The sequence below is a fragment of the Danio aesculapii genome, chromosome 13, assembly GCF_903798145.1.
Source record: "Danio aesculapii chromosome 13, fDanAes4.1, whole genome shotgun sequence".
NCBI lineage: Eukaryota > Metazoa > Chordata > Actinopteri > Cypriniformes > Danionidae > Danio > Danio aesculapii.
The window spans coordinates 42,557,420-42,583,891 of record NC_079447.1 but is presented as its reverse complement, the minus strand read 5'-3'; the positions used below and the strand labels follow the sequence as shown (position 1 = coordinate 42,583,891).

The 26,472-nt window shown below is 35.4% G+C and overlaps 1 protein-coding gene across 1 annotated transcript in view; it reads left to right on the top strand.

The window, feature by feature from the left end:
- Positions 1–26,472, top strand: part of prkceb (protein kinase C, epsilon b) — a 149,924-nt gene that overhangs the window by 115,356 nt on the left and 8,096 nt on the right. The window contains exons 12-14 of the mRNA XM_056470795.1: positions 20,609–20,747; positions 21,886–22,074; positions 25,637–25,783. Coding sequence (XP_056326770.1) covers positions 20,609–20,747; positions 21,886–22,074; positions 25,637–25,783 — 475 coding nt within the window. The remainder of the gene's footprint in view (positions 1–20,608; positions 20,748–21,885; positions 22,075–25,636; positions 25,784–26,472) is intronic.

Here is a 26,472-nt window from a genome sequence, read left to right as displayed (position 1 = left end):
AAACTGTTTCTGTGTCGGGCTGTTCTGGTGCGCAGTGCTCTGTAGCGTCGACCAGAAGGTAAAAGTTCAAAGAGACTGGGTGCTGGGTGTAAGGGGTCCAGAGTGATTTTGGCAGCCATTCTGCTCGCTCTGGATAAGTACAGTTCTTGGGGAGTAGGAAGGGTTGTACCAGTGATTCGCTCAGCAGTCCGAACTATTCCACGTAGTCTTTGGAGGTCGTATTTAGTAGCTGAGCTAAACCAGACAGTTATTGATGTGCAGATGACTGATTCAATGATGGAGGTGTAGAACTGTTTCAGCAGCTCCTTTGGGAGGTTAAACTTCCTCAGCTGATGAAGAAAGTACAGCCTCTGTTGAGCTTTTTTGACAATGGAGTCAATGTGAGTGTCCCACTTCAGGTCCTGAGAGATGGTGGTGCCCAGGAACCTGAATGACTCCACTGCTGCCACAATGCTTTCCATGATGCTCAGCAAGGGAGAGCAGGGGGTTTTCTCCTGAAGTCCACTATCATCTCCACTGTTTTGAGCGTGTTGAGGTCCAGGTTGTTGTGACTGCACCAGACAGCCAACTCCTTAACCTCCTGTCTGTAAGCAGACTCGTCACCGTCCTGAATGAGGCCGATAAGTGTGGTGTCGTCTGCAAACTTCAAGAGCTTCACAGAGGAGTCTTTTGATGTGCAGTCTTTCTTGTACAGGGAGAAGAGCAGTGGGGAGAGGACACACCCCTGGGGGCGCCAGTGCTGATTGTGCGGATGCTAGATGAGAATTTTCCCAGCTTCACTAGCTGCTGCCTGTCCGTTAGGAAGCTGTTGATCCACTGACAGACAGAGGAGGGCACAGAGAGCTGAATTAATTTGGGCAGGAGAAGTTTTGGGATGATAGCGTTAAACGCCGAGCTGAAGTCAACAAACAAGATCCTCACATAGGTCCCTGGTCTGTCTAGGTGTTGCAGAGCATAATGCAGTCCCATATTTACTGCATCATCCACATACCTGTTTGCTCTGTAGGCAAACTGAAGAGAGTCCAGTGTGGGTTCAGTGATGTCCTTCAGGTGGGCCAGCATCGGTTTTTCAAAGGACTTCATGACCTCAGATGTTAGTGCCACCAGTCTGTAGTCATTTAGTCCTATAAGTTTGGGTTTCTTTGGGATGGGGATGATGGTGGAGCGTTTGAGGCAGGAGGGCACTTCATACAGCTCCAGTGATCTGTTGAAGATCAGGGTGAAGATGGGGGCCACTTGGTCAGCACAGGATTTTAAACAGGCTGGTGTTATAAAATCTGGGCCTGGTGCTTTTTTCCTCTTCTGTTTCTGGAAGACCTGGCGCACCTCATCTTCGTTAAACTGTAGTGCAGGTATGGGGAAGGCAGGGGGTGGTGGAGGTGTTAATGGTGGCGTAAAGAGCAGTTCAGAGTGGGTGTGGGGGGTTTTCTCAAACCAGCAGTAAAACTCATTCAGGTCGTTTGCAAGTCGTTCATTGTCTACAGTGCTGGGGGATGGTGTCTTGTAGTTTGTGATGTTTTTCAGACTTTTCCACACAGATGCTGAGTCGCTGGAAGAGAACTGACTCCTTAGTTTCTCAGAATAGTTCATTTTTGCGACTGTGATCTCCTTTTCCAGTGTGTATTTGGCCTGCTTATACAAGGCCCTCTCCCCATTCCTGTAAGCAACCTCCTTGGCCTGACGTAGCTGTCTGAGTTTTACAGTGAACCATGGTTTGTCATTGTTGTATGTGAATTGAGTCCTGGTAGGAATGCACACGTCTTCACAGAAACTGATATAAGATGTTACAGTCTCTGTGAGCTCATTTAGATCGTTTGCAGCAGCTTCAAAAACACTCCAGTCAGTGAGGTCAAAACAGGCTTGTAGATCCCGCTCTGTTTCGTTAGTCCATCTTTTCACAGATCTTAATACAGGTTTGGCTGTTTTCAGTTTCAGGTTGGAATGAGTTGAATCAAACAATGGTCAGAGTGTCCCAAAGCTGCTCGTTGGACGGACCGGTATGCATCCTTTATTGTAGTATAGCAGTGATCCAGTATATTGCTGTCTCTTGTGAGACATGTAACATGCTGTCTATATTTTGGCAGTTCACGGGACAGTTTTGCTTTGTTAAAATCCCAGAGAATGATTAAAACAGAGTCCGGTTGTTGTTGCTCGATCACCGTGATCTGATCAGCTAGTTTCTGTATCGCCAGGCTTGCGTGCGCGAGCGGAGGGATGTAAACACTGACGAGGATGAACGAGCAGAACTCGCGCGGGGAGTAAAAAGGCTTACAGTTAATAAACAGTGCTTTGAGATCTGGACAGCACATCTTCTTTAAAACTGTTACATCTGTACACCACCTTTCATTGATGTATAAGCACGTCCCGCCACCGCGTGATTTCCGCGTTGATTCTTCGTCGCGATCCGCTCTGAACAGCTGATAGCCCGGTAGGTGAAGCGCGTTGTCCGGTATGGTGTCGTTCAGCCAGGTTTCCGTGAAACACAGAGCAGCTGAATGCAAAAAAAGAGAGCAGAATGAGTTCGTCTATTTTGTTGGGTAGAGAGTGGAGATTTGCCAGATGGATGCTAGGCAACGCGGTCCGAAATCCGCGCTGTCTGAGTTTCACAAGCGCACCTGCACGCTTTCCTCGTCTGCGCGCTTGAAAGCGTTTAAGTAGCACTGCGGCTCCTCCGACTACAATGTCCAACAGAACATCAGATAAATCCAGGTATGGAAAAATGTACTGCATATTTGAATAAACTGCATATTTGAAATCAAAACAACTATGCGGCACTAGAGATTATTTTTGATGAGCACCCATGCGACATGCAAAGCTATGATGTCTTTGCATGGTATTGCTACATAACGATATCATAATCTGTTACAAGACAAATGTATACATAATATAGATTTACCATGAATCCATCATAACTACTGTACTCATGGCAAACAAAGTTTAATCTGTCATTTCACTGTTAAATAATGTGTACAACACAAAAACAGCTGCACATACACAACATTATAACCGTATTATATTTTTGGACTGGATCCCTAGAACATGTAATACACATTCATTTGTCGTTCTACAGATTTAACTTGTCATTTTGTAGTTGGTTCAACAGATGTCACAAATCACTTGGCTTCGAGTCATCGTGACCCTTACATCCTGTTGCCCCTCTGGTCCTCGTTGAACCCAGTGACTTTAGCTTCCTCACCCACCCATTCTCTGCCTAGTCCTGGGCTCCTTCTGGTCTTGGGCAGGAAGAATATCATTTGGAGTTTAATGTTGTATTGAATTCAATTCACCTCCTCCCCAAGACAGCCTTCCTGAACCTAGACTTTCAGAGACTGACGGGAAATGGGGTTTTGAAAGTTGGACACTTAAGGCAAATATGTCAAGCAGAGGTTTCGGCGACTTTAATTGCACAAAGTTTATTATTTTTTCCCTTAAAAGTAACAATAATCTCAACCCTTGGCTACATTAGAGACTCATACTGGCATGTTCAACAAAATTAAAGAGTAACTACTGGCTTGTTTTATTTTTTCACTGGTCTTTATTTGAATTGGAAGATACGAAGGAAAGAAAATGTGAATTAAAGCAAGGAACTTATAAAATTGACCAACATTACAGCCTGAAATTGCAAAAATGTTTTAGAGCAAGTTAAAATAAGCGAGTCTCTAAAAAAACTCTTCATTCACTCTGTGAGTTGGATCTATTTAAAAACAGTGTGTTGGAAAACTGCCACGACATCCATTCATGTCTGTTACCTACCTCATAGTCGTCTGACCCTTGTTTACGGTTATAATCACTGCCATGATGTTACTTTGGCAAGAAAGTGGACAGGATGTGATTCAGTCAATATGAATGGCTTATTGTGTGTATAAGAATAACAGTACACACACACACACACACACACACACATAACTTCTAGTCATACACCTAAGATTTGGCTCAAATTCCAGTTCTGTCAATTACCTGATGATGATGGTGATGATGACCCTGGCGCAAAGCAGTAGCACTCCACACTTGGTGAAGATAATTTTTAGTGCAAAGCGTGGTGGGAGATTGATCATAGGGCTCATCTAATCTGGCTTTGGCTTTACTCTGGTCCAGAACAGGAAAAAACATAGGAAACATAAATTGTGCAGGTACTTCATACAGGAGATTGGGATCGCAAAATAATGTTATGTTCAGGATTTTAATGTCTCACTAGGGACATAAAAACATTACACTTAAGTTTGTGAATATGGAGAAAAAGGGAAATTGTTCAATAATGTTATAGGGCAAATAGTGTCAAATTGGAAATGTTATCATTTTTTAAGTAGCTTAAATAAATAATAGCTATACGGTTGGTTTAAAATATTTATTGTCCAACATCCAATTGACAGAAAACAAAGTTAATACCGAAACACATATAGTTTAAAATGATAATAATTGATGGATTATAGTTCAGTTCCAAAATATCAACTTAAGAAGTAACATCTGCTTGTTAAGTCGTTTGAATTGCGAAAATATTCGTTTATGACCACTTTTTACTCTATTTAATGTGAATTTTGTATAAAATCATGGTGTACACAAGTCTCTAGACTTGCTGCATCACAGACACCAATATTTGAACAATTTATAAAAAATTAATCACTTTCTGGCCATCGAATATTAGCCATCATTTATATATATGATGCCCGGTGGCCTTATGATGATAGAGAACAGTGGAAAATAATAATTTGAGCTGATGTATATATATATATATATATATATATATATATATATATATATATATATATATATATATATATTTTTTTTTTTTTTTTTTTAATCACAGATTTATGCCAAACCAAATTTGGTCACACTTTACAATAAAGTTCCGTTAGTTTGTATTTATTGTTTATACTCACATGAGATGCCTGTCTGTCTTTCTATATATCTGTTTAACAGATGTATAGACAGAAAGTATTTTTAGCTCAGATATAAAAGACTACATTATACCTTAAATACAGATCATTTGATCATTTGCAAATGTGCAAAACTGTTGCAAGTGCCTATTTAAGTGTCAGAGAGATGAAAGAGTGTGTTTTCTACAGATATTGTAAGTCGTTTCTCACTGTCAATTAAATGTTTTCTTTGTGACAGTCAGAGATGGCAAAAGTACACACATCCCTTACCCAAGTAGAAGTACAGATACTCATGTTTAGATACTACATTTCTGTACTTAAGTGAATGTAAAAAAGTATGGCCTGAAATAAGTACTTCAGTAAAAAGTATTACTTACTACAACCTGTTTTACTTTCACTGGGTAACTACACAAACATGATGTATACATCTATACAAAATAACTTACATTTCTAATTTTTTTTCAAAATTTTGTTTCTAATTTTCAGTCACAAACTAGCCAAGCAACATCACTCTACAAAAATGTCCAACAGCACTGCTCAAAATGTTGCCCTGTGTGTATCATCACCTGAACACAAAACTTAACATCCCGGCTGTTAACAACAGCTGCCATACTCATTCGTATATTCTAAAGTGTAATTCTTCTGCATATATTCTGTATTTATAACTAGTAAATGTCTTAAATTTAACACTTCATTTTGTCCAAAATATACATTAGGCAAGTTATTGTATAACGATGGTTTGTTCTGTAGACTATCAAAAATATATATAGCTTAAGGGGGCTAATAATTTTGACCATAAAATGTTTTCTAAAAAATTCTAAACTTCTTTTATTCTAGCCAAAATAAAACAAATAAGACTTTCTCCAGAAGAAAAAATATTATCAGACATACTGTGAAAATTTCCTTGCTCTGTTCAACATCATTTGAAAAATATTAAAAAAAAAACTAAAAGAAATTCAAATGGGGTTAATAATTCTGACTTCAAGTGTATATTTTTTTTGATGAAATAAAAAACTGAATGTATTTCACTACAAATAAATTTTTGCATTATCCTAAAGCTGCTTAATTTTTTTCAAACATTTTCTTTTACCCAATTTAAATGGCAGATTTGAACAGGAATGCATCTCTTTTTTTACCTGTGATCCGATTGGCCAAAACACATCTTATTACCCGGTATGAACATAACAATAAGCATGACATCAGTCATGTTCACATCGCGGACATGGTAAGCTTAAATAAACAAGCCTACAGTACATGATCAGAGGTTGAAGCCGTACACTGCAGCGCGCAGGCGCAATGACAAAGAATAGATTGACTGAATCAAAAGGCATTCAAATTGCGCAATGACAAAAAATAATATAGTTTAAAACGCATTAAAAATGTAAGGAGTAAAAAGTACAGATATTTGTGTAAAAATATAAGGAGGAAAAGTAAAAACTTGTCAAAAAAATAAATAGTGGTGTAAAGTACTGATACCAGAAAAATGTACTTTAGTACAGTAACGAAGTATTTGTACTTTGTAACTTCCCATCTCTGGTGACAGTGTAGCACACAGAGTGACGCCATTGAGTTGACATGTGAGATATACTTTCCCCCCATAGGATTTGTTGGGTTTCAGTAATAAGCCTCATAAACGCCCAGTGTCCAAAACATGACATCTAGCCCTAGTCATCCCTAAATCTGCTCCCGCTGCAAGAAACACACCATCAACTGTCATCTTTGTGCCACTTAACCTCAGGTAGCTCAGTAATACTGTAAGCCCCTGTAATAAGTTCAAGGCAGAGCATATGCTGACATGATGTGAAACAAATAAAGGGAAACAAATAAAGATTCCCGATTATTCTCCCTGTGGTCTTGCCTCATTTTATTTTCAATTGCATTCCTGCTCTTTGGGAAAGCCCTATATTGTTTTAGAACTGCGTGTCAGAACACATGTTAATGCTGCTTCAAGCGCATGGCAGAACCACATTTTTCCCTCATGTGAATCAGTTTCACCGCTCTGTGACCTGTCGCACATACCACCATAGAAAAAAAAATAGAATGCAGAACATTCTAGAACAAAATGTGCAGGGGCCATATTTGTCTCCCTATCAGGGAAGGACATGGTGGCAGTTTTGACTGAAACCACAGAAGTTTGATCTGGTTAAAGAAGGCATGTTGGAGCTTGACGACCCTGCTGTAGATTGCAAATGGCTGCTTTGGTTGTTGTTCAGGAATCAGTGCATCTAAAAATAGATAGTAAGAGCAGGTGGCGTAGATGTGACTCCTCTGCTTGATTACCCATCTTTTGTTGACCTGTGGCTCTTGAAGGATTTTGTAATGGTGTAACATGGGAGTGCTATTCTTGCCAGGATATGGAGGCCACAAAAGCATTGCGACTCAAAAGGGCTCGCGAAGGAACATGCAAGCTGGCGGTTCTTGTTGTATTTCCACACCTTGTACTTGCAAGATCTGCTTGTCAGATCGATGTGCTCTTTGTGGCCTTTTACCTACAAAGGAACATAAGACGATTGAGGTGCTGGTCCATTCCACACAATAAGTATATTTCTGATCCTCTTTCAGTAAAAGCTAATTGATATGCATTAACCCAGGAGCACACTGAAAGGAAAAATGCTTTTACTTTAGTAAACAAGGTCCTTTATGGACTATATACTGTAATTACAAGGTCGAAACTGAGACTTATAATCTAATCATTGTACTAAGCTTGTATGCAATTTAAGTTTTGCGCAATTATTATTTAGAAAACCTTTAGCTTTTTGTTATGGATGAATATTAATTAGGTTACGCAAACGTTGCTTGGTAACCTTTTGAGAGCTTCCAAATAACTCACTATTAATGAGTTTCATTCATGCTCACCGTAGCTGTGTATGTAAATTACTCTGTACAGAAATCGAAGATTTATTATTAACAATCCATCAACAGACAGATTATAAGATACATTCAAACAAAACTAAATGCGAGAAATGCGTATGCTTTTTTTTCGAGCATTAATTTATTTTTTAATTGAAATTTAAGAGCATTAAGAGTGCTACTAGATTTTTAATAATAAATCTAAAATAATAATAGAACTATAAGATTCTATCTGCGTTTTGAATGATTTTGAGATATTGAGCTTCAAAGTTTTTGCATTCCATATAGCAAACAATATATGTGTAACAGTTCTCTTTCATACATTAACATGACGGAGACCCTAAATGCTCTCTAAATGTAAAGGATCAAAATTATCTTACATTTGTAAATTGGAGTAAACAAAACAGGGCAAATGCAGATAGAAATTTCTCATTCTAAAAAGTTATTTTCCGCTTGGAATTATAAGGTTCTATCTGGCAGATAATTCATTGAAGCATTAATTTTCAAGAAATAAAATAAAAAAATAATAAGAGGAATTGGGGTTGCAATGTTGATGCTTGAAAAAAGTTTGCTTTCTATAACATTTATTCATGTTTTAGATTAATATTTTTTCTTGTTCAAATGCAGCATACACGGCTGTGCTAAATATTTTATCCAGTGCAGATGTTAAATTAAAGGGCACCTTTGGTGAAAAATCTACTTTTCAAGCTGTTTGGACAGACATATGTGCAGGTATAGTGTATAGGCTGTCATATTGGGGTGATATAAACACACCCAGTCCTTTTTTTTCAATTTAACAACATAAAAACGGTGGACCAATTGGAGCGGTTTTCAGACCGACCGCAACTTGGCATAGGAGTGCAGTTCCCCCACCCACCGAATTGATTGACAGCTGCGCGTATTAACATGTCCCGGTAGTCACGTGTATAATCATATCAACAAGAGAGGACGAGCGCAAAGCAACTGGGAATAAAAGGTATGTTCAGTTCTCTAGGATCATCAATCATCATCAGATGTGATCAAAAAGAGTGAGTTTTACAAGTTTGAAATGTTTTAAAACAGTGCGTGTGTGTAATGAATTACAACGATTTACTTCAGATTCACTTTATCACCACAGCCGCGTCAGAACAATTATAAAAGAAAACGCTTCAATCCCGGTTTAGTGGACGTTAAATCAGGTTTATTTTGTACATTAACAAAACAGATATCCATACAGCAGTGGAGATTAACCTGTATCCTGTCACATATGCGCGCAAAAAGAATGCAAAGCTAAAGCTTGTCTGTGTCTCTGCGCGTTGTGTCCGCGCTGTGTCTGTGTGTGTGTATCTGTGTGTGCGTGCATGTCGTGTCCGCGCTGTATCTCTCTCTGTGTGTGTGTGTGTGTGTATCTGTGTGTGTGCGTGTTGTATCCGCGCTGTGTCTGTGTGTGTGTATCTGTGTGTGCGTGCATGTCGTGTCTGCGCTGTATCTCTCTGTGTGTGTGTGTGTGTGTGTGTGTGTATATCTGTGTGTGTGCGTGTTGTGTCCACGCTGTGTCTGTGTGTGTATCTGTGTTTGCGCGTGAACTTTGTAACGACATTGTGTGTGACTCATCGTAGCAACTCTACAACAAATACTAATTGGAAAAGTTCTTACTGTAGTATTTCTCACAAACGCTACATAAGATCTTCTTCCTTTATGTCTGTTGTCTGAATCTGCCGAGGGAGGATATTAAGGCATGCAGAAAGGGAGGACTAGCCTTAAAGGAGCAGTACACCAAAACTTCCTCCTGGTGCAAAAATATATAAATTAGAATTTGATAAAAGGTATAATAAAAAAATCTGATGGGTGTTTTGAGCTGAAACTTTACAGACACATTCTGGAGACACAAAAGACTCAAATTAAATCTGAAAAAAAGGGGTAACTTAGGTGCCCTTTAATGTAATTAATATGGCAATATTCATTGAATTTTATGCTTTATATGAACTATTGAATTTTATTTATTGAAGTAGATGTCCCATGAATTAAATTAAGTATTTTCCCTTCAAGGCTTAATATCAAATTTAAAGACTTTAAAAGAAAACAGACAATGAGCAAATGAGTTTAATAGGCTCTGAAAAATGTTTCACTGACTATACAGTTGAAGTCAGAATTATTAGCCCCCCTGAATTATTACCTCCCGTTTTTGTTTTTTCCCCAATTTCTGTTTAACTGAGTGAAGATTTTCTCAACACTTTCCTAAACATAATAGTTTTAATAACTCATTTATAATAACTGATTATTGTATAATGGTTTGTTCTGTAGACTATCGAGAAAAAAATAGCTTAAAGGGGCTAATAATTTTGACCCTAAAAATTAAAAAAAAATTAAAAACTGCTTTTATTCTAGCCGAAATAAAACAAATATGACTTTATCCAGAATTTCAACTGTATATACACAAATAAAAATATATTTTACATTTAATATATTACATTTTTTAATTACTGTTTCTTTTTCAACAATGTAAATTTGAACATTTCAGACTTTATTTTAATGATCTAGGTGCAAAGTTCAAAGTGCGTGGCGCAAAAGCATTAAGGACGTGTCCGAATTTACTGTTGCTATTTTAAGGACAGGAAAATACGCTCTGGTTTTCATATTTTGATAGAAAGTAATAATTTTTGTAACATTTTAATCCTTTAAAACTTTTTTATGTTTGTAAAAATATTTGCATATTGCTGTACATGCTGTGTATTAAGCAATGTGTAAGGGAGGCGCACAACTAACGCGCTGTGCACTGAACTTTAAACCTGCTTTCAGCTGGTCTATTACACAATTTATTTTAGTTTCTCAAAATAACAACGCGCCAACACTGCGCCTTAACACACCTATTTTCTAGACCAGAACACCAGTGAGTCCACAAAATGGCACAAATTGATTTGCTATTTAAACAACGTGGCAGAAAACAGCAAAATTAGGGTTGCGCTGGTCTGAAAATAGCATCATGTTGGGGCAAACACATTTTGGGCCTTATTGCGCCGGGTGTATGATCATCTCAATGTTCAAAAATACTTGTAAATCATCACATTTACTCACATCTTTTTAAATTCTTAATTTTGTGTGGTGCGGCATTATTTAATCGACTCTGATTTTGTGTTTCTTTCTGGTCTTTCCCGCTGTCAACGGAGCAGTCTGGTGAAATAAAAAAGAAAGCTGATCCTGATTGGTTCTCGTGCGTGCATTCGAAATGCTGATTGGCTCACAGACAGAACCATATAGAGCCAAGCTAGAGTTTAACTTTGTAGATAAAACCTTAAAATGTAAACGACTTATTGAAAAAAATCACATAATGTAAATAAGTTGTCATTTAATAAGAATATGTGAAGAACTCAATTTTGACAAAAATGTCAGATAGCACCTTATAATTCCTTATAATAATTCACGAAATAGCAAAATAAGATAAATATAATAGAATATAACTATAATAGAATATACATATAATACTTTATGTAGTGTACAGCATAGCTTACATGTTTAAGGCCTGTAAGCAAGTATATTTTTAAACTCTCTTATGATCATCAAGGCTCCATTTACTTGATCAAATAACTATTTGATATAAATAATTTAGTTAAATAAATTTATATAATTAATACATACAAGATGTATACATCATGTCCTTCCTTTGTTTGTTATAAGGCAATAGCTTGTGGTGTTTTTCATATTTTTGCAGCTTTTTAGCTCATTTGTTATTAGAGAAAGGTTGCTGTGTACGTAATGGAAAAATCACTTCTCAAGACTCACTTGAAAACACAGGAAATGCTCTAAATTGAGTCTGCTGCTGTTTCACTTTCTCCGTCTTTCTCTGCTTCAGCCTTGTTGTGTTCCTACTATGCTATTTCTTGCTTCCAGATGAAAGAAGCTGTAGTAAAACCTATATAATATAGTAATTAATAATTTTCTTCATAGCCATTTTTTCAGCTTATGTTAAAACAAAGCTTTTCATGTTGTTGATACATTTTTCTTTCATCTTTATCCTAATGTCCTTTTATAAGCATTGCTTTTCTAACTGTATGATTACATTTACTTAGCAATGTCCAATGTAAAAGAACCATTTCATTCATTTTACCACATGGTTTCATTTTCCACCTATGGCAAATTCCATTGCAGCTAGAAGAGAGCATTCATTTTTAATAGAGGTCTAATAGAATATACAGTGCTCATCATAACTTAGTACACCCCATTTTGAAAATGAATGTTTCTATCCATTTCTCAGTGTATATAGGCAATGTGTTTTGTTACATTTAAACAAAACAGATTTATTAAAGAGATAAATTTATTAAAATAATATTTTAGTCACCAAACCTATTTAGAAATTGAAAGATAATACAATTAAATTCAAGCAAAATATTGCAAAAAACTATTTCAACTATTTCAAAAAAACAAAAAAAAATTTGCTTCTCTTGATTTTTCCTCTTTTTAAAATTTGTATTTAATATTTTTCTATAACATATAAATTTGGGTGTACTAGTTTTTGGACCGTTGTCGTAATTTATTTTGTTAGATAAGCTCCAGATTTGGCTTCAGTACTGACTAATCTAATGTCAATGCACAAATATAATATTGTATTCCTATTAAAAATTCGAGTTTAAGAGATTTGTGAGGGGTCTGCTCATATAAGCAGAGCACTGTAGAACTTACTACGTTAGGAATAATTAAAAAATACATTTCGGATGTGCATTATTGTTTTAAGTAAATGCCAATAAAGATGGCCCCAACACACCCCACAAAAACCTCAAAACATTATGTAGTTCTAAGTTTTCCTCACACGGGTGAGTGGGGTTGACGAACCATTCGTAGAAAACACAGTCTTTCATCTCTCTGACAATTTAAGTGACATTAGTTTTGCACATTTACATCAAGACAAGCTGATTAATGAAATTAAATTACAGCTGATTTAAATCATGTTCTAAATAAAAGAAAAGGCACGCGATAGAAGAAATATTTTACATATTTCCATACATTTTGTCCTAACCAACACCTGAAATTTCTATTTTAGAAACGGCTTCTATTTCTTGCAGCTGATAAACAGAAAACTACGACAATGATCACCTCAGGTACACGTCATGTGCTTTATTCAGTGTTAAAGGGTAATAATGTGAATTTGAACGCCATTTTGCATGACATTTATTGCCATACTACTGAAAGCAGCAGCAGATAGTTCACCTTAGATATTAAAAATAAAATAAACCGTTTGAAATTGAACTTTAGGACCGTGATTCAGCGATTCAGCATGTACATTTAATTATGTTAAAGAGGTTTAATATGTATTAATTACCATTTTGTTGTAGTGCAGTGAGTACACATAAATTCTGTGCTTTTGAATGGCTGTATTCAAATTTCTTTTGTGTTGCGTCTGGTGCAAACAGCCAAATTGCTTATCACTGCAAATCTTGTCACGTAGCATGTTGTTAGAACACAGGGTTACAATGTCACCTGCTCACCTAATGTGGAACTCTGTGTCTACATCTCATTTCGGAGGCTGCATTTTCAGCCGCGGATGCGTACTTTAAGAGCCTTCATGACTGAATGAATCAAATACGCAGTTTTCCACAAAGTCAACCTGGGGTGCTGAAATATAATTGGCTAAACTGACATTGGGCGTGTTAAAGGAACCAAAACAAAGGCAGACATTCCAACACGTAATGCAAATTTGCAAAGCAGAATAACTGACATTGCTTTTTTAGATTAACAAGTATGTTCACATGTTTTCTAAATATCTGTAAACATATGATGGTATTTTTATGCTTTAGAAGAGTCAAAAACTTACATACAGCACCTTTAACATCCTGGAGTATAAGAGCAAAGGGACAGTAGCATTTACTGTACACACTTCAAATGGGGCAGATAAGAAAATCCAATGTAGCAACGTCACATACTCTAAATCAACAAATAAAGCTGTCTGGATTAAATAAGTTGTCATTCTTGGGAAGGAAAGGCAGAGTGATGTGACCATACCAAGCTGAAAGGTGTGTAAGACTACTGTTGGATTAAGATATGGATGGGTAGAGGGAAACAGATAGAAAGATGGACGATTCTGCAACATCTTGTGATATAGAAACGCATGTGGGAAGAGTACAATGCAAAGAAGCTGTTCATGTCTTGTGAACTTTCTACCTGCTTTCTTTGGGCATACTTGCTTTGTTTCAAACACACAGACTTTAAAATAAAAGAAAATAATCTTAATTAAAAGCAAAATACTGTAGGTTTCTATCTCTTTAACATTTTGAGTCTTTCCCATTGCATATTTACAAGTACAACCAATGTCAGGTATTAGTTTCATTCATGATTTAGTTGATTTAAGTTTAGTTTTTACTTTGTGGGCACATTTCTGTTTCATTTTTTTGTTTTTTATTTATTTAGTTTCAGTTTTAGTTTTTGTAATTCTAGTTAACAGAGTTACCAGAACACATCCAGTGTCAACGCGAGCAAAGTTTAGTGTTTGCACGGCTTACATTAATTATTGTGGAAACCTTTTAGTAATTAAAGTAAAAAAATTGTTTAAACAAACACTGAATCCAAAACCATACAAATACAACTTAAATAAAAGAAGAAAAAAAAGAAGAATTCAGTATGTAGTTGAACATGCCTACACTGTAAAAAGAAACTTAATCATCAGAAAGTTAATCATGTTCTAACTTAATTTTATAAGTTATGCAAGCTGTTTTAATTCAGTTCAACATAATATAAGTTCAATAGACTCATAGGGTTAATTTGATTCATCTTAAAAATGTAAGGCAACCAGGATTTTTTTTACAGTTATTTTTTTGGCAACAGATGTAAATGCCCTGTCATACACCCGGCGCAATAAGGCGCAAGATTTTCAGACCAGCGCAACCCTAATTTTGCACCACGTTGTTTAAATAGCTAATCCATTTGCCGCCGCTTTGTGGACTCATGGGTGTGCTGGTTTATAATGGAGGTGTGTTAAGGCACATTGTTGGTGCGTTGCTATTTTGAGGAGCTAAAATAGACTGTGCAATTGACCAGCTGAATACAGGTCTAAAGTCCAGCGCAGAGTGTGTTACTTGTGCGCCTTAAACGTGTACACATTGCTTAATTCACACAGGATGTTGAGGAACACTCAAATATCTTTACAAATCAACAAATATTAAAGGATTAAAATGATACAAATATTAATATTTTCTACATAAATATAAAAACCACTGCCTCCATGCCTTCTTCATCTCGGGGGGGCTTTTTTCAGTTTATTCATGACAACTTGCTTTTGTTTAATGTTATTATTATGAGCATTATTATTTATTACAGGCATATTTATATTTGTTTTAATAAAAACAAGCTTAGATTTGTCCACCTGTTGGGTTTTGGACCATATGGACCATAGGACATTTGTTTGGGTATAACTTATAACAAATTATTATTGTTCATTTATTCGTTTGCTGGAAATCAGAACTGAATTTAGAAATAATTTTTGCTTTGTTTAGAAACGAATTTTTGCGCTTAACAAATTAAATTAAATATGTAGGCCAATGGATGTCTTCAGTGAGCACAACACAGTTTCCTTATCCACGAAAGTGAAGGATTGAGTAAAGAGTAAAAGTAAAGAGAAAGAGAAGGCGTAAGTAAAGAGGCCGAACGGAGGAGGCTCGTTCTTTATCCTCATACAGCAGATGCTCTGTTTAACTGTTTTCTCATTAGTGAAGCGTTCAGTTTCTCCACTTACAAAGTCCACCATGTAAATAGCAAATGCGCTATGGCGCAACACAACTGATTCTTAAAGGGAATAGGAGATGAGTCTCTGATTAGTTTTAATGCACATTATTCTTGAAACACACCCATAACTCATTAAGAGAATAAGCACAACCCTGTTAGACCATGCGCCGTGGCGCAAACTGTATTTTTCAGTCCTTAAAATAGCAAAAGTGGATTCGGATACACCCTTAATGCTTTTGCGTCATGCGTTTTAGACTTTGCGCCTAGATCGTTAAATATGTGTTTCAGATTTTCTGCAATAGAAAAGAAGTGTTAAAAGTGTTATTTTATTTCAGTTTATTTTTAACTGACTGTTGTTAGTTTTGTTTAGTTTCAGCTTTCTGTTTATTGTGATTTTAGTTAACAGAAGAGTTTTTTGACCATTAGTTTTACTTTTAGTATTAGTTTTCATTTACTAAAACAAGTTATTTCCAGCAGTTATTACAAGCATTTTGTCCACACAAAAAAAGTGATTGAACATTCATTGTGGGGAAAGACAGAAAGCAGTGGAGCTCCTTGCGCCAATTTTTTTTAGATCAACAGCAACGTGCTGAGCACCAGGGTGCTTTTCTGTAAAAGAACAGTTGCATAAGCGATCTGACGCTCCCCTCCCTTTCCAGTGAGGATAGTTTTATGAAAACACCTTTGACTGAATGACATCCTGCAAAGTGATGTTGACATTCTTGTTGCAATCAACCATCAAACCCCAATCCAACTGGTTTCATCCAACTCCTTGTTGTCTTTCATCAGTTGCACCTTATCATCTCGCTCTCTCCCTTTTCATTTTTTTACTCTCTTTCTCTCTCTCTGTCTCTCTCTTTACCTTCTTTTTGTGCTGGATATATTCACTTTATGATGACATGCTGTGCCCCAGCCTGTGGTAGTATAAGAAAAATGGTTTCTATATGGGTTTAGCATGCATTTTAGTGCTCCAATCAGAAGTTGTTAGCAACTTTTCAATCTGGAGTTGAATGTTACCAATGTTACCAACATGTTACCAATCTTGTTGATTTTGTATGCCCAGTGCAATGCTCAATTTCTACTAAATAAATGAGCCCAAGTTATGCGGATTACATATGAGTGGAAAAAGAAGCAAGTGAAAAAGATGTTGATGGATATGATATTGATGATAATCTGTGTCTTTTGGTTTGCTTTTTTACATCTTGCATAATAATGACCACATTGTCAGTAGATGAAGAGTCCTCTAGGTGGTCTTTGTTATGATCATATAAACAATGAAAGCAATCTGATCATTACTGTACATCTGAAATTGGTTGAAAGGGTGTAAAATTGTTGGACAAGGTCAAAATGTCTACTCTGTTTATAACTATATTTATTTAGTGTCTTCAAACTGTGATCAAACTGAAATTGTGAACACTGCTGACACTCAGTCTGTCTGTTGATGGTCTGGTGTGTTTGTTCATGGATAGTTCTGTTGCTGTCTGTCCGTGTGCACGAGCAGGCATCAGGATATTAGTGTCCGCTTGACCAAACTAATATCAGGCATATGAGCGTCAGTAAATTATTTACCTGCTGCTTTGAAAGTGTTTAATATTTGGAAACATCCATCTACATCATGCATCAGTTGTTTTAGAATGTATTACATTAATTACTTTGATAAGTTTACAATAAAAGAAATTAAGTTAATGTTAGTTAATGTATTCATTAGCATGAACAAACAATGAACAAAGAATATTTGTTAATTTATTCATGTTACGTTTCATTTAGTTATTGAAAATACAGTTGTTCATTGTTAGTGGTGCATTAACTAAACAAGCACAGTGTTTTTAATAATGCATTCGTATATGTTGAATTATGATCAATAAATGCTGTTCAAGCATTGCTAATTATTAGTTCATGATAGTAAATACATTACTACAGGTCCTGTATTGCAGATTATTTCAGTATTTCAGTTATTATTTCAATTATTGAAGCATTTTGTCCTTACATTTCAGTTTGCAGTTATGAGTATCCATATGTTCCCAATATATATATATATATATATATATATATATATATATATATATATATATATATATATATATATATATATATATATATATATATATATATATATATATAATCATCTTAGTTTCTGACTGTTTCAGTTCATTCAATGCGTTCATTCTTTGCATTTGAGTTACTTATTAAACATATCTACTCTCTCTGAAATAAAAGTACAAGAGCTGCAGTGGTGTAAAGTAACAAATTACAAATACTTAAACTACTGTATTTGATTATTTTTTCTTAGAAATTGTAATTTACTAAGTAGTTTTAAAAAAGTGTACTTTTACTTTCCTTGAGTTTATGTTTAGTGCTCTATAGGTACTTTTACTCCACTGCTTTCCTTCAACCTGCAGTCATACTTTATATTTTCTTGTCTATGGGGATTAGAAAAATCACATAGAAGGCAAATCGAATCATAATGATCTACCTCAAGACATGGGCAATTTATAATTGCAGCAAACAGTTTGAAAGCATTTAAAGTGTTCAAAATAAGATGTCCAAAATCTTTACACACATTTACCCAGAGACTGTTTAGATGCATGTCACTGATGAGATGATGGTGGATGTTTACTGTATGATGACCAAAATGGCCAACACCCAGCAAGCACGAGACGTCAACATGACGTCAAATTGACGTTGTACCCCAACGTCGTGGGTACATTGCATTTTGTTTGGATTTTAAAATCGGGTTGACATCAGAACCCAATGTAGGACCGACATTAATGTCAAACGTCCAACCTAAAATCTGCGTCTAATGATGTTACAGCTTGACATTGTGTGGACGTTACCACTATGACGTCTATCAGATGTTGGATTTTGGTTGCCATACCTGATAAATAAATGTCATTATTTGATGTCAATATGACATTGGTTTAAGATGTTGGCTCTACATTGGATTTTGTCACTTAATGTTTATGAAAAATAATGTTGTTCATAAACGCTGGCTAGACATTGACTTTTGGTCACCTGACATCACGACCTAAATCAAACCAAATATTAACGTTATCTTATGACATTGTGTGCCTGCTGGGCAATAACTAAATGCACTACAGAATGTTACGTTTACAAACATCCACAAATTACATGTAAATGCATCAGCTTTTTACAGCGTAATACTCACTAAAGGGTTAATTTTTACTCATATTTTGAGTAATATTTGCAACAGATACGTTTACTCTACTTGCACTACATTTTTGGCCAAGTAATGGTACTTTTACGTAAATATGATTTTTCAGTACTCTTTAAGAGTTGTCACTGGAGTACATAAAGGATATATATAAGTACAATATGTACATATGTAGAGTACAAAGCTTTATGTTTGGATAGAAACATAGCTAGTGATAGCTCCTGATAATACCTTAAAGGTGCATATTATATTTTATTATATTGTTTAGGTGCTAATATGCAGTTACATTAGAAAGTAATGGATTACAATATTGAGTTACTCCCCAAAAAAATACCTAGTTGTGCTTTTTTTTATAGTAAGTGCGTTATGTTACTTTATAGTGCATTATGTAACTTTTTAGTTACTTTTGCTTTTTATTACCTGGTTGAAGCTTGATCCCTCCCAGAACTTTCTTTTTGGAGGAGTTCTGCAATTAACAAAGCACCTTATAACCTACACCTTCATTTACCTTTAAAAAAAACACACCAAAAATATACTTTAGAATTTTGTTATCTGATAACTTCCTGACCCAGAGCTACTGTATACATGCCGTATATACAGATTAATGAAAGTTTAAATCAACGTGTTTGCTAATTTTTTACTATTTGTCTTTAGTAAAATCACTGTTCATTGAGACAATCCCCTTTTCCTTTTCTTCGATGCGTACAAAATAATGAACACATTCTCTCATTGACTGCGTGATTCATTGTGACTACTTTTAATTCAACAATTTATTTTTAAAAGCTACAGTAATTAATTAAACTAAAAGTAACTTGCGTTACATTTTGTTGGAATATTTAATCAGTTCCATGGGTGTTCAATAAAAAAGGTCAGGAGAGGTTTTTCTTCAGTGTCAACAATATTAATAATTTATTAGATACAAATGAATAATTCGATTCACAGAATTCTGGGATCCTCAGTGCAATGCAAAAGTTACATTCATTTCCTGATTTGTGCTTTTATACATAACTGATATTAACAGGTGAAGTTTAGTGGAATTCATCAGTAGTCAATCATTCTCCAGTCCTCCATTGGCCGCACCCATACATACATTCTCTTTTTCTACCAATTCTCTGCTCAACGTCAAAAGCACAAAACTGCTTAACTGCAAATTCTGTGCTCACAGGAAGTTTTGCTGCAGAGCTTAAAGTAATTTTAGACAATCAGGCCTTTGCATTTCCGTCAGCTTCATCTACTTCTCCAAAAATGCTTCATTAGTACGCAAAACATGCTGCATGTTGGCTCAGTAGGTAGCACATTCGCCTCACAGCAGGAAGGTCGCTGGTTCGAGCCTCAGCTGGGTCAGTTGGCATTTCTGTGTGGAGTTTGCATGTTCTCCCTGTGTTCGCGTGGGTTTCCCCCACAAGTCCAAAGACATGCAGTATGGGTGAATTTGGGTTGGTGAAATTGTCTGTAGTGTATGAGAGTGAATGAGTGTGTATGGATGTTTCCCAGTGATGGGTTGCAGCTGGAAGGGCATCTGCTGCGTAAAACATATGCTGGATAAGTTGACGGTTCATTCCGGTGTGGCAACCCCAGATTAATAAAGGGACTAAGCCGAAAAGAAAATGAATGAATGAGTATGCAAAACATATCACACTAGAGAAGTTCACTTAATATATCACCTTTAAGCAATACAAATATTTGTTGTTTCTTTTCATTTAAAAAAATTGTTTTATGAAAAGAAAAAGAGACAAAAATAATAAAAAGTCTATCCCTTTTTCCACAATAATTTTTCAAATTTTTTATTTTTTATTTTAATCTTATTTTTTAAAAGTAATGCGTTACTTTACTCATTACTTAGAAAAGTAATATTATTTTCTACCCCCAACACTGCTAATATGTACCTTTGAGTCTTAAAATGAACCCTTCAGATACAAATGTGTACATTGTGAAAGGATATCACCACAGTGACAGTTCTTGCCATTTTTTTTTTTTTTTTGAGATTGTCATTCTTCATATGGGTTAATATTGCTGTTTGCAGGGATTTGAAACTAGACAACATTCTGTTGGATGCAGAAGGTCACTGTAAGCTGGCAGACTTTGGCATGTGTAAGGAGGGAATCCTGGATGGCATCACAACCACAACATTCTGTGGCACACCAGATTATATTGCCCCAGAGGTACAGTATTTCACACCCTTACAAGCACAAATGCAAAGTAGTCTCATTATTTACTGTTAATTCTTCTCATCAAGACTATAAAAGATTATTAGTATTTAAAAAAAAATTTTGTTAATTCCTCACCTTGGAATTATAAGGTTCTATCTGCATTCTACATGATTTTGAGATATTGAAATCTCAAAAATGTATAGCAAACGATATGAGTGTAACAGTTCTCTTTCATACATTAACATGACAGAGACCCTAAATGCTCTCTAAATGTAAATGATCAAAGTTCTCTTACATTTGCAAATTGGAGTAAAAAAAACACAGTAAATGCAGATAGAACCTTCTAATTCTGAAAAGTAGTTTTCTGCTTGGAATTATAAGGTTCTATCTGGCAGATCATTCATCGAAGCATTAATTTTCAAGAAATACAAAACAATTATATACAATATGTTGTTGTAACAATATGTTGATGCTTGAGAAAGTTACATTTTTGCTTTCTATAACATTTATTCCATGTTTTAGAATGAATTTTTTTTCTTGTTTAAATGAAGCATACACAGCTGTGCTAAATATTTTGCCCAGTGCATATGTCAATTTTATGTAATTAATATGTTAATATGTACAACATTTTATGCTTTATGTGAATTATTGAATTATATTGATTGAATTACATGCCCCATGAATTAAATTAAGTATTTACCCTTCAAGGCTTAATATTAAATTTAAAGACTTTAAAAGAAAACAGACAACAAGCAAATGAGTTTAATGAACACTGAAAAATGTTTCACTTACCATATATACACAAATAAAAATATTTTACATTTAATATAGAAGATTTTTTTTAATATTCGTTTCTTTTTCAACAATGTCAAATTTAACATTTTATCCCAATGTCAAAAAAAGCTTCTAAATCATCACATTTACACCCTTTTTATAGACAATTTTCTTGATTTTTGCTGGCTTAATTTGTAAATAAAATTTTTCCTAAACCATGTTTTATTACTTGAAAATCTTCAGATTTTTCTTCTTAAATGAGCACAGAATATTGTGCTAAAAAGTGCTTTTATCTGGACTTGATCATGTGTCCTCAGCTATTTTCTTCCAGTTTTGAATTACATTCTTCTTGTTCTTTTTGATGAATTTCTTGCAGATCCTGCAGGAGCTTGAGTATGGTCCGTCCGTGGACTGGTGGGCTCTAGGTGTGCTGATGTATGAGATGATGGCCGGACAGCCTCCTTTTGAAGCAGATAACGAGGATGACCTTTTTGAGTCCATTCTCCATGATGACGTCTTGTATCCTGTTTGGCTCAGCAAAGAGGCTGTCAGTATTCTTAAAGCGGTATGTGTCCAGATTTACTTTGAATAAATTCCATAAAAATCAGACATGAGTTAGTAAACAAAACTTTTTTATGTTACTTTCTTAAGAATTGCTCTTAGCACCATCTACCTGCACTCTCACTATTTTTAAAAGACTATTGGCTCTATTTTAACAATCTAGGCGCAAAGTTTAAAGCACATGGTGCAAAAGCATTAAGGGCATGTCAGAATCCACTTCAGAGCATGGTCTAACAGGGTTGTGCTTATTCTCTTAATGAGTTATGGGTGTGTTTTGAGCATAACTATTCACATGGCGGAGTTTGTAAGTGGAAAAACTGAACAATTTACTAGCTAGAAAACAGTTAAACAGACCATCTGCAGCAGGAGGATAAAGATCGAGCCTCCTCCATTCGGCCTCCTTACTTTACATTAGTTTTTACTTTACACCTTTACTTTTGTGGATAAGGAAACAGTGTTGTAGGCACTCCACTGAAGACATCCATTAGTTCAAAACTATTTCTAAATTCAGTTCTAATTTCCAGCAAACAAACAAAAACAATAATAACGAAGTGTGGTCAAAAAACTGAGTTAAATCCAAGCACACGTCCTATTCTTATGCCCCATATAGGGACACATACACTGTATGTCTCCAAACACCAAGAGGAAGACAAATCTAAACTTTTTTTATTAAAACAAATATAAATATGCATATAATAAATAATACTGCTAATAATAATAATAACATTATATGTCATGAGTGAACTGAAAAAAGCTCCCCTGAGATTAGGGCTGGGCGATTAATCAAAAAGTTATCGAAATCGACATTCAGAACCTATATTCGATCAAATTTTTCCAGGACATTTTTCAGTTACTTTCCTTACGTGTCATACTGTATGACCCCGCTCTGTTAAAGGCTGTGGCTGATTTCTACTCCTGCGGCCATTTTGCAGCCACATCTGATCTTTGGTCAAGTAGGAGGATGGACTCATTCTTGAACCTTACTTTGCACTACATTGACGATGATTGGAAGCTGCACCAGAGAAGCCTTTTGATGGCATATAAAACTTTTCAGTGAACTATGAGGACAAAAAAATTTAATGAATAAATAAAATAATCGTTCATTAATCGTAATCGAGTTAAAATGTTCAATTAACCGAGATTTTTATTTTAGGCCAAATCGCCCAGCCCTAGCATGGATGCAGTGGTTTTTATATTTATTTAGAAAATAATCATTTTTGTAACATTTTAATTCTTAAATTTTTAGTACAATGTGGAAGTGTTTGGACCTGCATAGGCGCATAACTAACGAACTCTGAGCTGGACTTTAGACCAGCTTTTAATTGGTCAATGGTGCAGTCTATTTCAGTTTCTCAAAATAGCAATGTACCAACAATGCGCCTTAACACGCCTCCTTTATAGACCAGCACACCCATGAGTCCACAAAGTGGCGCAAATGGATTTGCTACGTATTTAAACAAAGTGGCACAAAACATGAAAATTAGGGTTTCGTTTGTCTGAAAATAGAAACAAATTGAGCCATACACGTCTCGCGCCGGGTGTATGATAGGGCCCTATGTGCGAATGGGACAGAAAATTGACAGAAGAGCAAAAGAAGGTGGCGAAAGAACACACTGTTTATGTAATATAAATTTCTTCTTGTCCAGCTGAAACAGATGACATATCAAAGTAATTTCTGTAGATAGTGGGTTTTCAGTTATTGCTCATATTGTTTCGACAGCATTGTTCAACTTGTTTCTTTGTTTGCACAACTGCTTGTCTTCTTTAGCATGTTTGCTTAAGAATTCCATGTTTTACACACATAGGACAGCAGGAAAAAAGTGGCCAAGATTAATTTATCATTTTTTGGCTTATGTATAAATCACACAAATTATTTCAGGTCTGATTTTAAAAATACTGAATGTCTAGTGCATTGCAATAGAGTCACTGTTAAAGTGATAGTGCACCCAAAAAATTTGAATGGACTCAGCCTGATGTGGTTCTAAATCTTTTTTGTTTCTTTTTTTGTTGAACCAAAGTTATTTACTTCATGAAGAATATATGAAAGAAAAAAAACACTATGAAAGTCACTGGTTACCAGTTTTTGGCATTCTTCAGAATATACTATTTTGTGTTTATCAGAGGAATTGAATTCAAACAGCCAGGTTGTTGAGTCAACAGTGATAGAATTGGCGGTTTAGGGTGAAGTATCAATTTACATACGGATAGTTCTTTGGTCTCTTGGATAACAGGAAAGATTGGTTTGGAGGTAGATGGCGTGATGGAAAAGTTTTGATTTAGAAACATTGGGGAGACAGATCTTTACAAATAAAACTTGGGAAAACTATATGAGAGCAACTTCTATTGCTCTATTTTATTTCTGTGGCCCTCATGCCTGATCTTACGGCAAAATGTAACTATTTTACATGTTGACAAAAGCATAAATGATTTGTAGAATGTCATTTGTACTAAGATGGATGATTTCAGAAGAATACAATTCCTAACCAGGCCTTTAAAAAATAACCATCATTAGGTGCATGACCAATTCTTACAACACAAATTACTACAAATACATTACATTACAAATACATCATACATTTAATTTGCCTGTTTGGAAGGAAACATAGCTAGTGACAGCTCCTGATAATATCTTAAAGCATATTATATTTCATTAGAGTGTTTAGGTACTAATATGCAGTGTTTGAGAAAGTTACTTTAGAAAGTAATGCATTACTGTATTGAGTTACTCCCCAAAGAAATGATTTGTTGCGTTACTTTTTATAGTAAGTAATGTTTTACGTTACTTTTTAATTACTTTTGCATTACTTTTTGTAAAATTTTTATTTTTATTACTTTTTGAGGCTTGACCTCTTTAAGAACTTTCTTTCTGGAGGAGTTCTACAATTAACCATGCATCATATAACCTACACCTTCATTTACCTTTAAAAAGTAAATCAAAAAATATACTTTAGGATATTGTTATCTGATAACTTCCTGACCCAGAGTTATACATGTCGGATATACATTTTTTTTTAAGTTTAAAGCAACGTGTTTGCTACTTTTGCGCATGACCAATTCATACAATACAAAATTCTCAAAAATTAACCACCAAATAAAAAAGGTTACAAATTGCCATGAGATTCCAAACAGCTGTGTGATACTGTACATCCCTTATTTGTTATTGTTCTTTTGTGCAAGTGGGTCATTCCTTGGCCGTGATCGGTTCACACTTGAATCTGATATCAGTTTTGTGTGTATACAGTGCTTTTTTGTGTGTCACTGTTTCCTTCACATGTCCAAGATTTATTTTGGCTGTGCTTTGTCCATTTGCAAAAGCCTTGTGGAAAAGACAGTGTGTTTGTCTTGGACAGAACTATGTCACACGGTGATCTGTCTCAATGGCACTGTGGTCGCATGGTCAACTCAGGAAGTCATCTTTCCACAGTATATATTCTTACATCACACTTACATAATTGCTGACCATCCCAACTGTACATAGTCTTTATCCTCTATTTAACAGCATCTTGGCTCAAATGTTCAGTATGTTGCTTCTCTAATTCTTTCTTAATTTTTGCCCCCATGTTTAGTTCATGACAAAGAGCCCCAGTAAGCGGTTGGGTTGTGTAGTGTCCCAAGGACTGGAAGAAGCTATTAAAGTGCATCCATTCTTCAAAGACATCGACTGGGTACTTCTAGAACAGAGGAAGGTCAAGCCGCCATTCAAGCCACGTATTGTGAGTATTGTAAAGTGGAATATTGTGGAAAGTCACAAAATGTTTTCATTCTCCAATAAGAGAAACAAAAAAGTATTTGTATGCTTACTTTTTTTTTCTTACTCATTTTCTGCTTCACAATATTGAATCTGATTAATGCACAATTTACATCAGATGACAACATCATGGGCTCTATTTCACCGATCTAGTCATAAGTCTTTTTGCATTAAGAGCATTAAGAGCGTGTCAGAATCCACTTTTGCTATTATAAGGATGGAAAAATATGCTCTGCGGCGCATGGTCTAACCGGGTTGAGCTTATTCTCTCAATGAGTTATGGGTGTGTTTTGAGAATAAACCAATCAGAGTCTCATTCCCATTCCCTTTAAGAGTCAATTGTATCACGCCATGGCGCATTTGCTATTTACATGCCGGACATTCTAAGTGCAAAAACTGAATGCTTCACTAGCGAGAAATAAGTTAAACAGACCATCTTCAGCCTTTACTTTCACTTTCTCTCTATCGTGAATAAGGACGCGGTGTTGTAGGCTATGTACAGGCTTTCATTAGCCTATATGATTAATTTTGTTTGTTAAGCACAAAGATTTGTTTTAAAACTATTTCTAAATTCAGTTCTAATTTCCAGCAAACGAATAAATGAGCAATAGTCACGAAGTGTGGTCAAAAACTGAGTTATATTCAAATACAAAT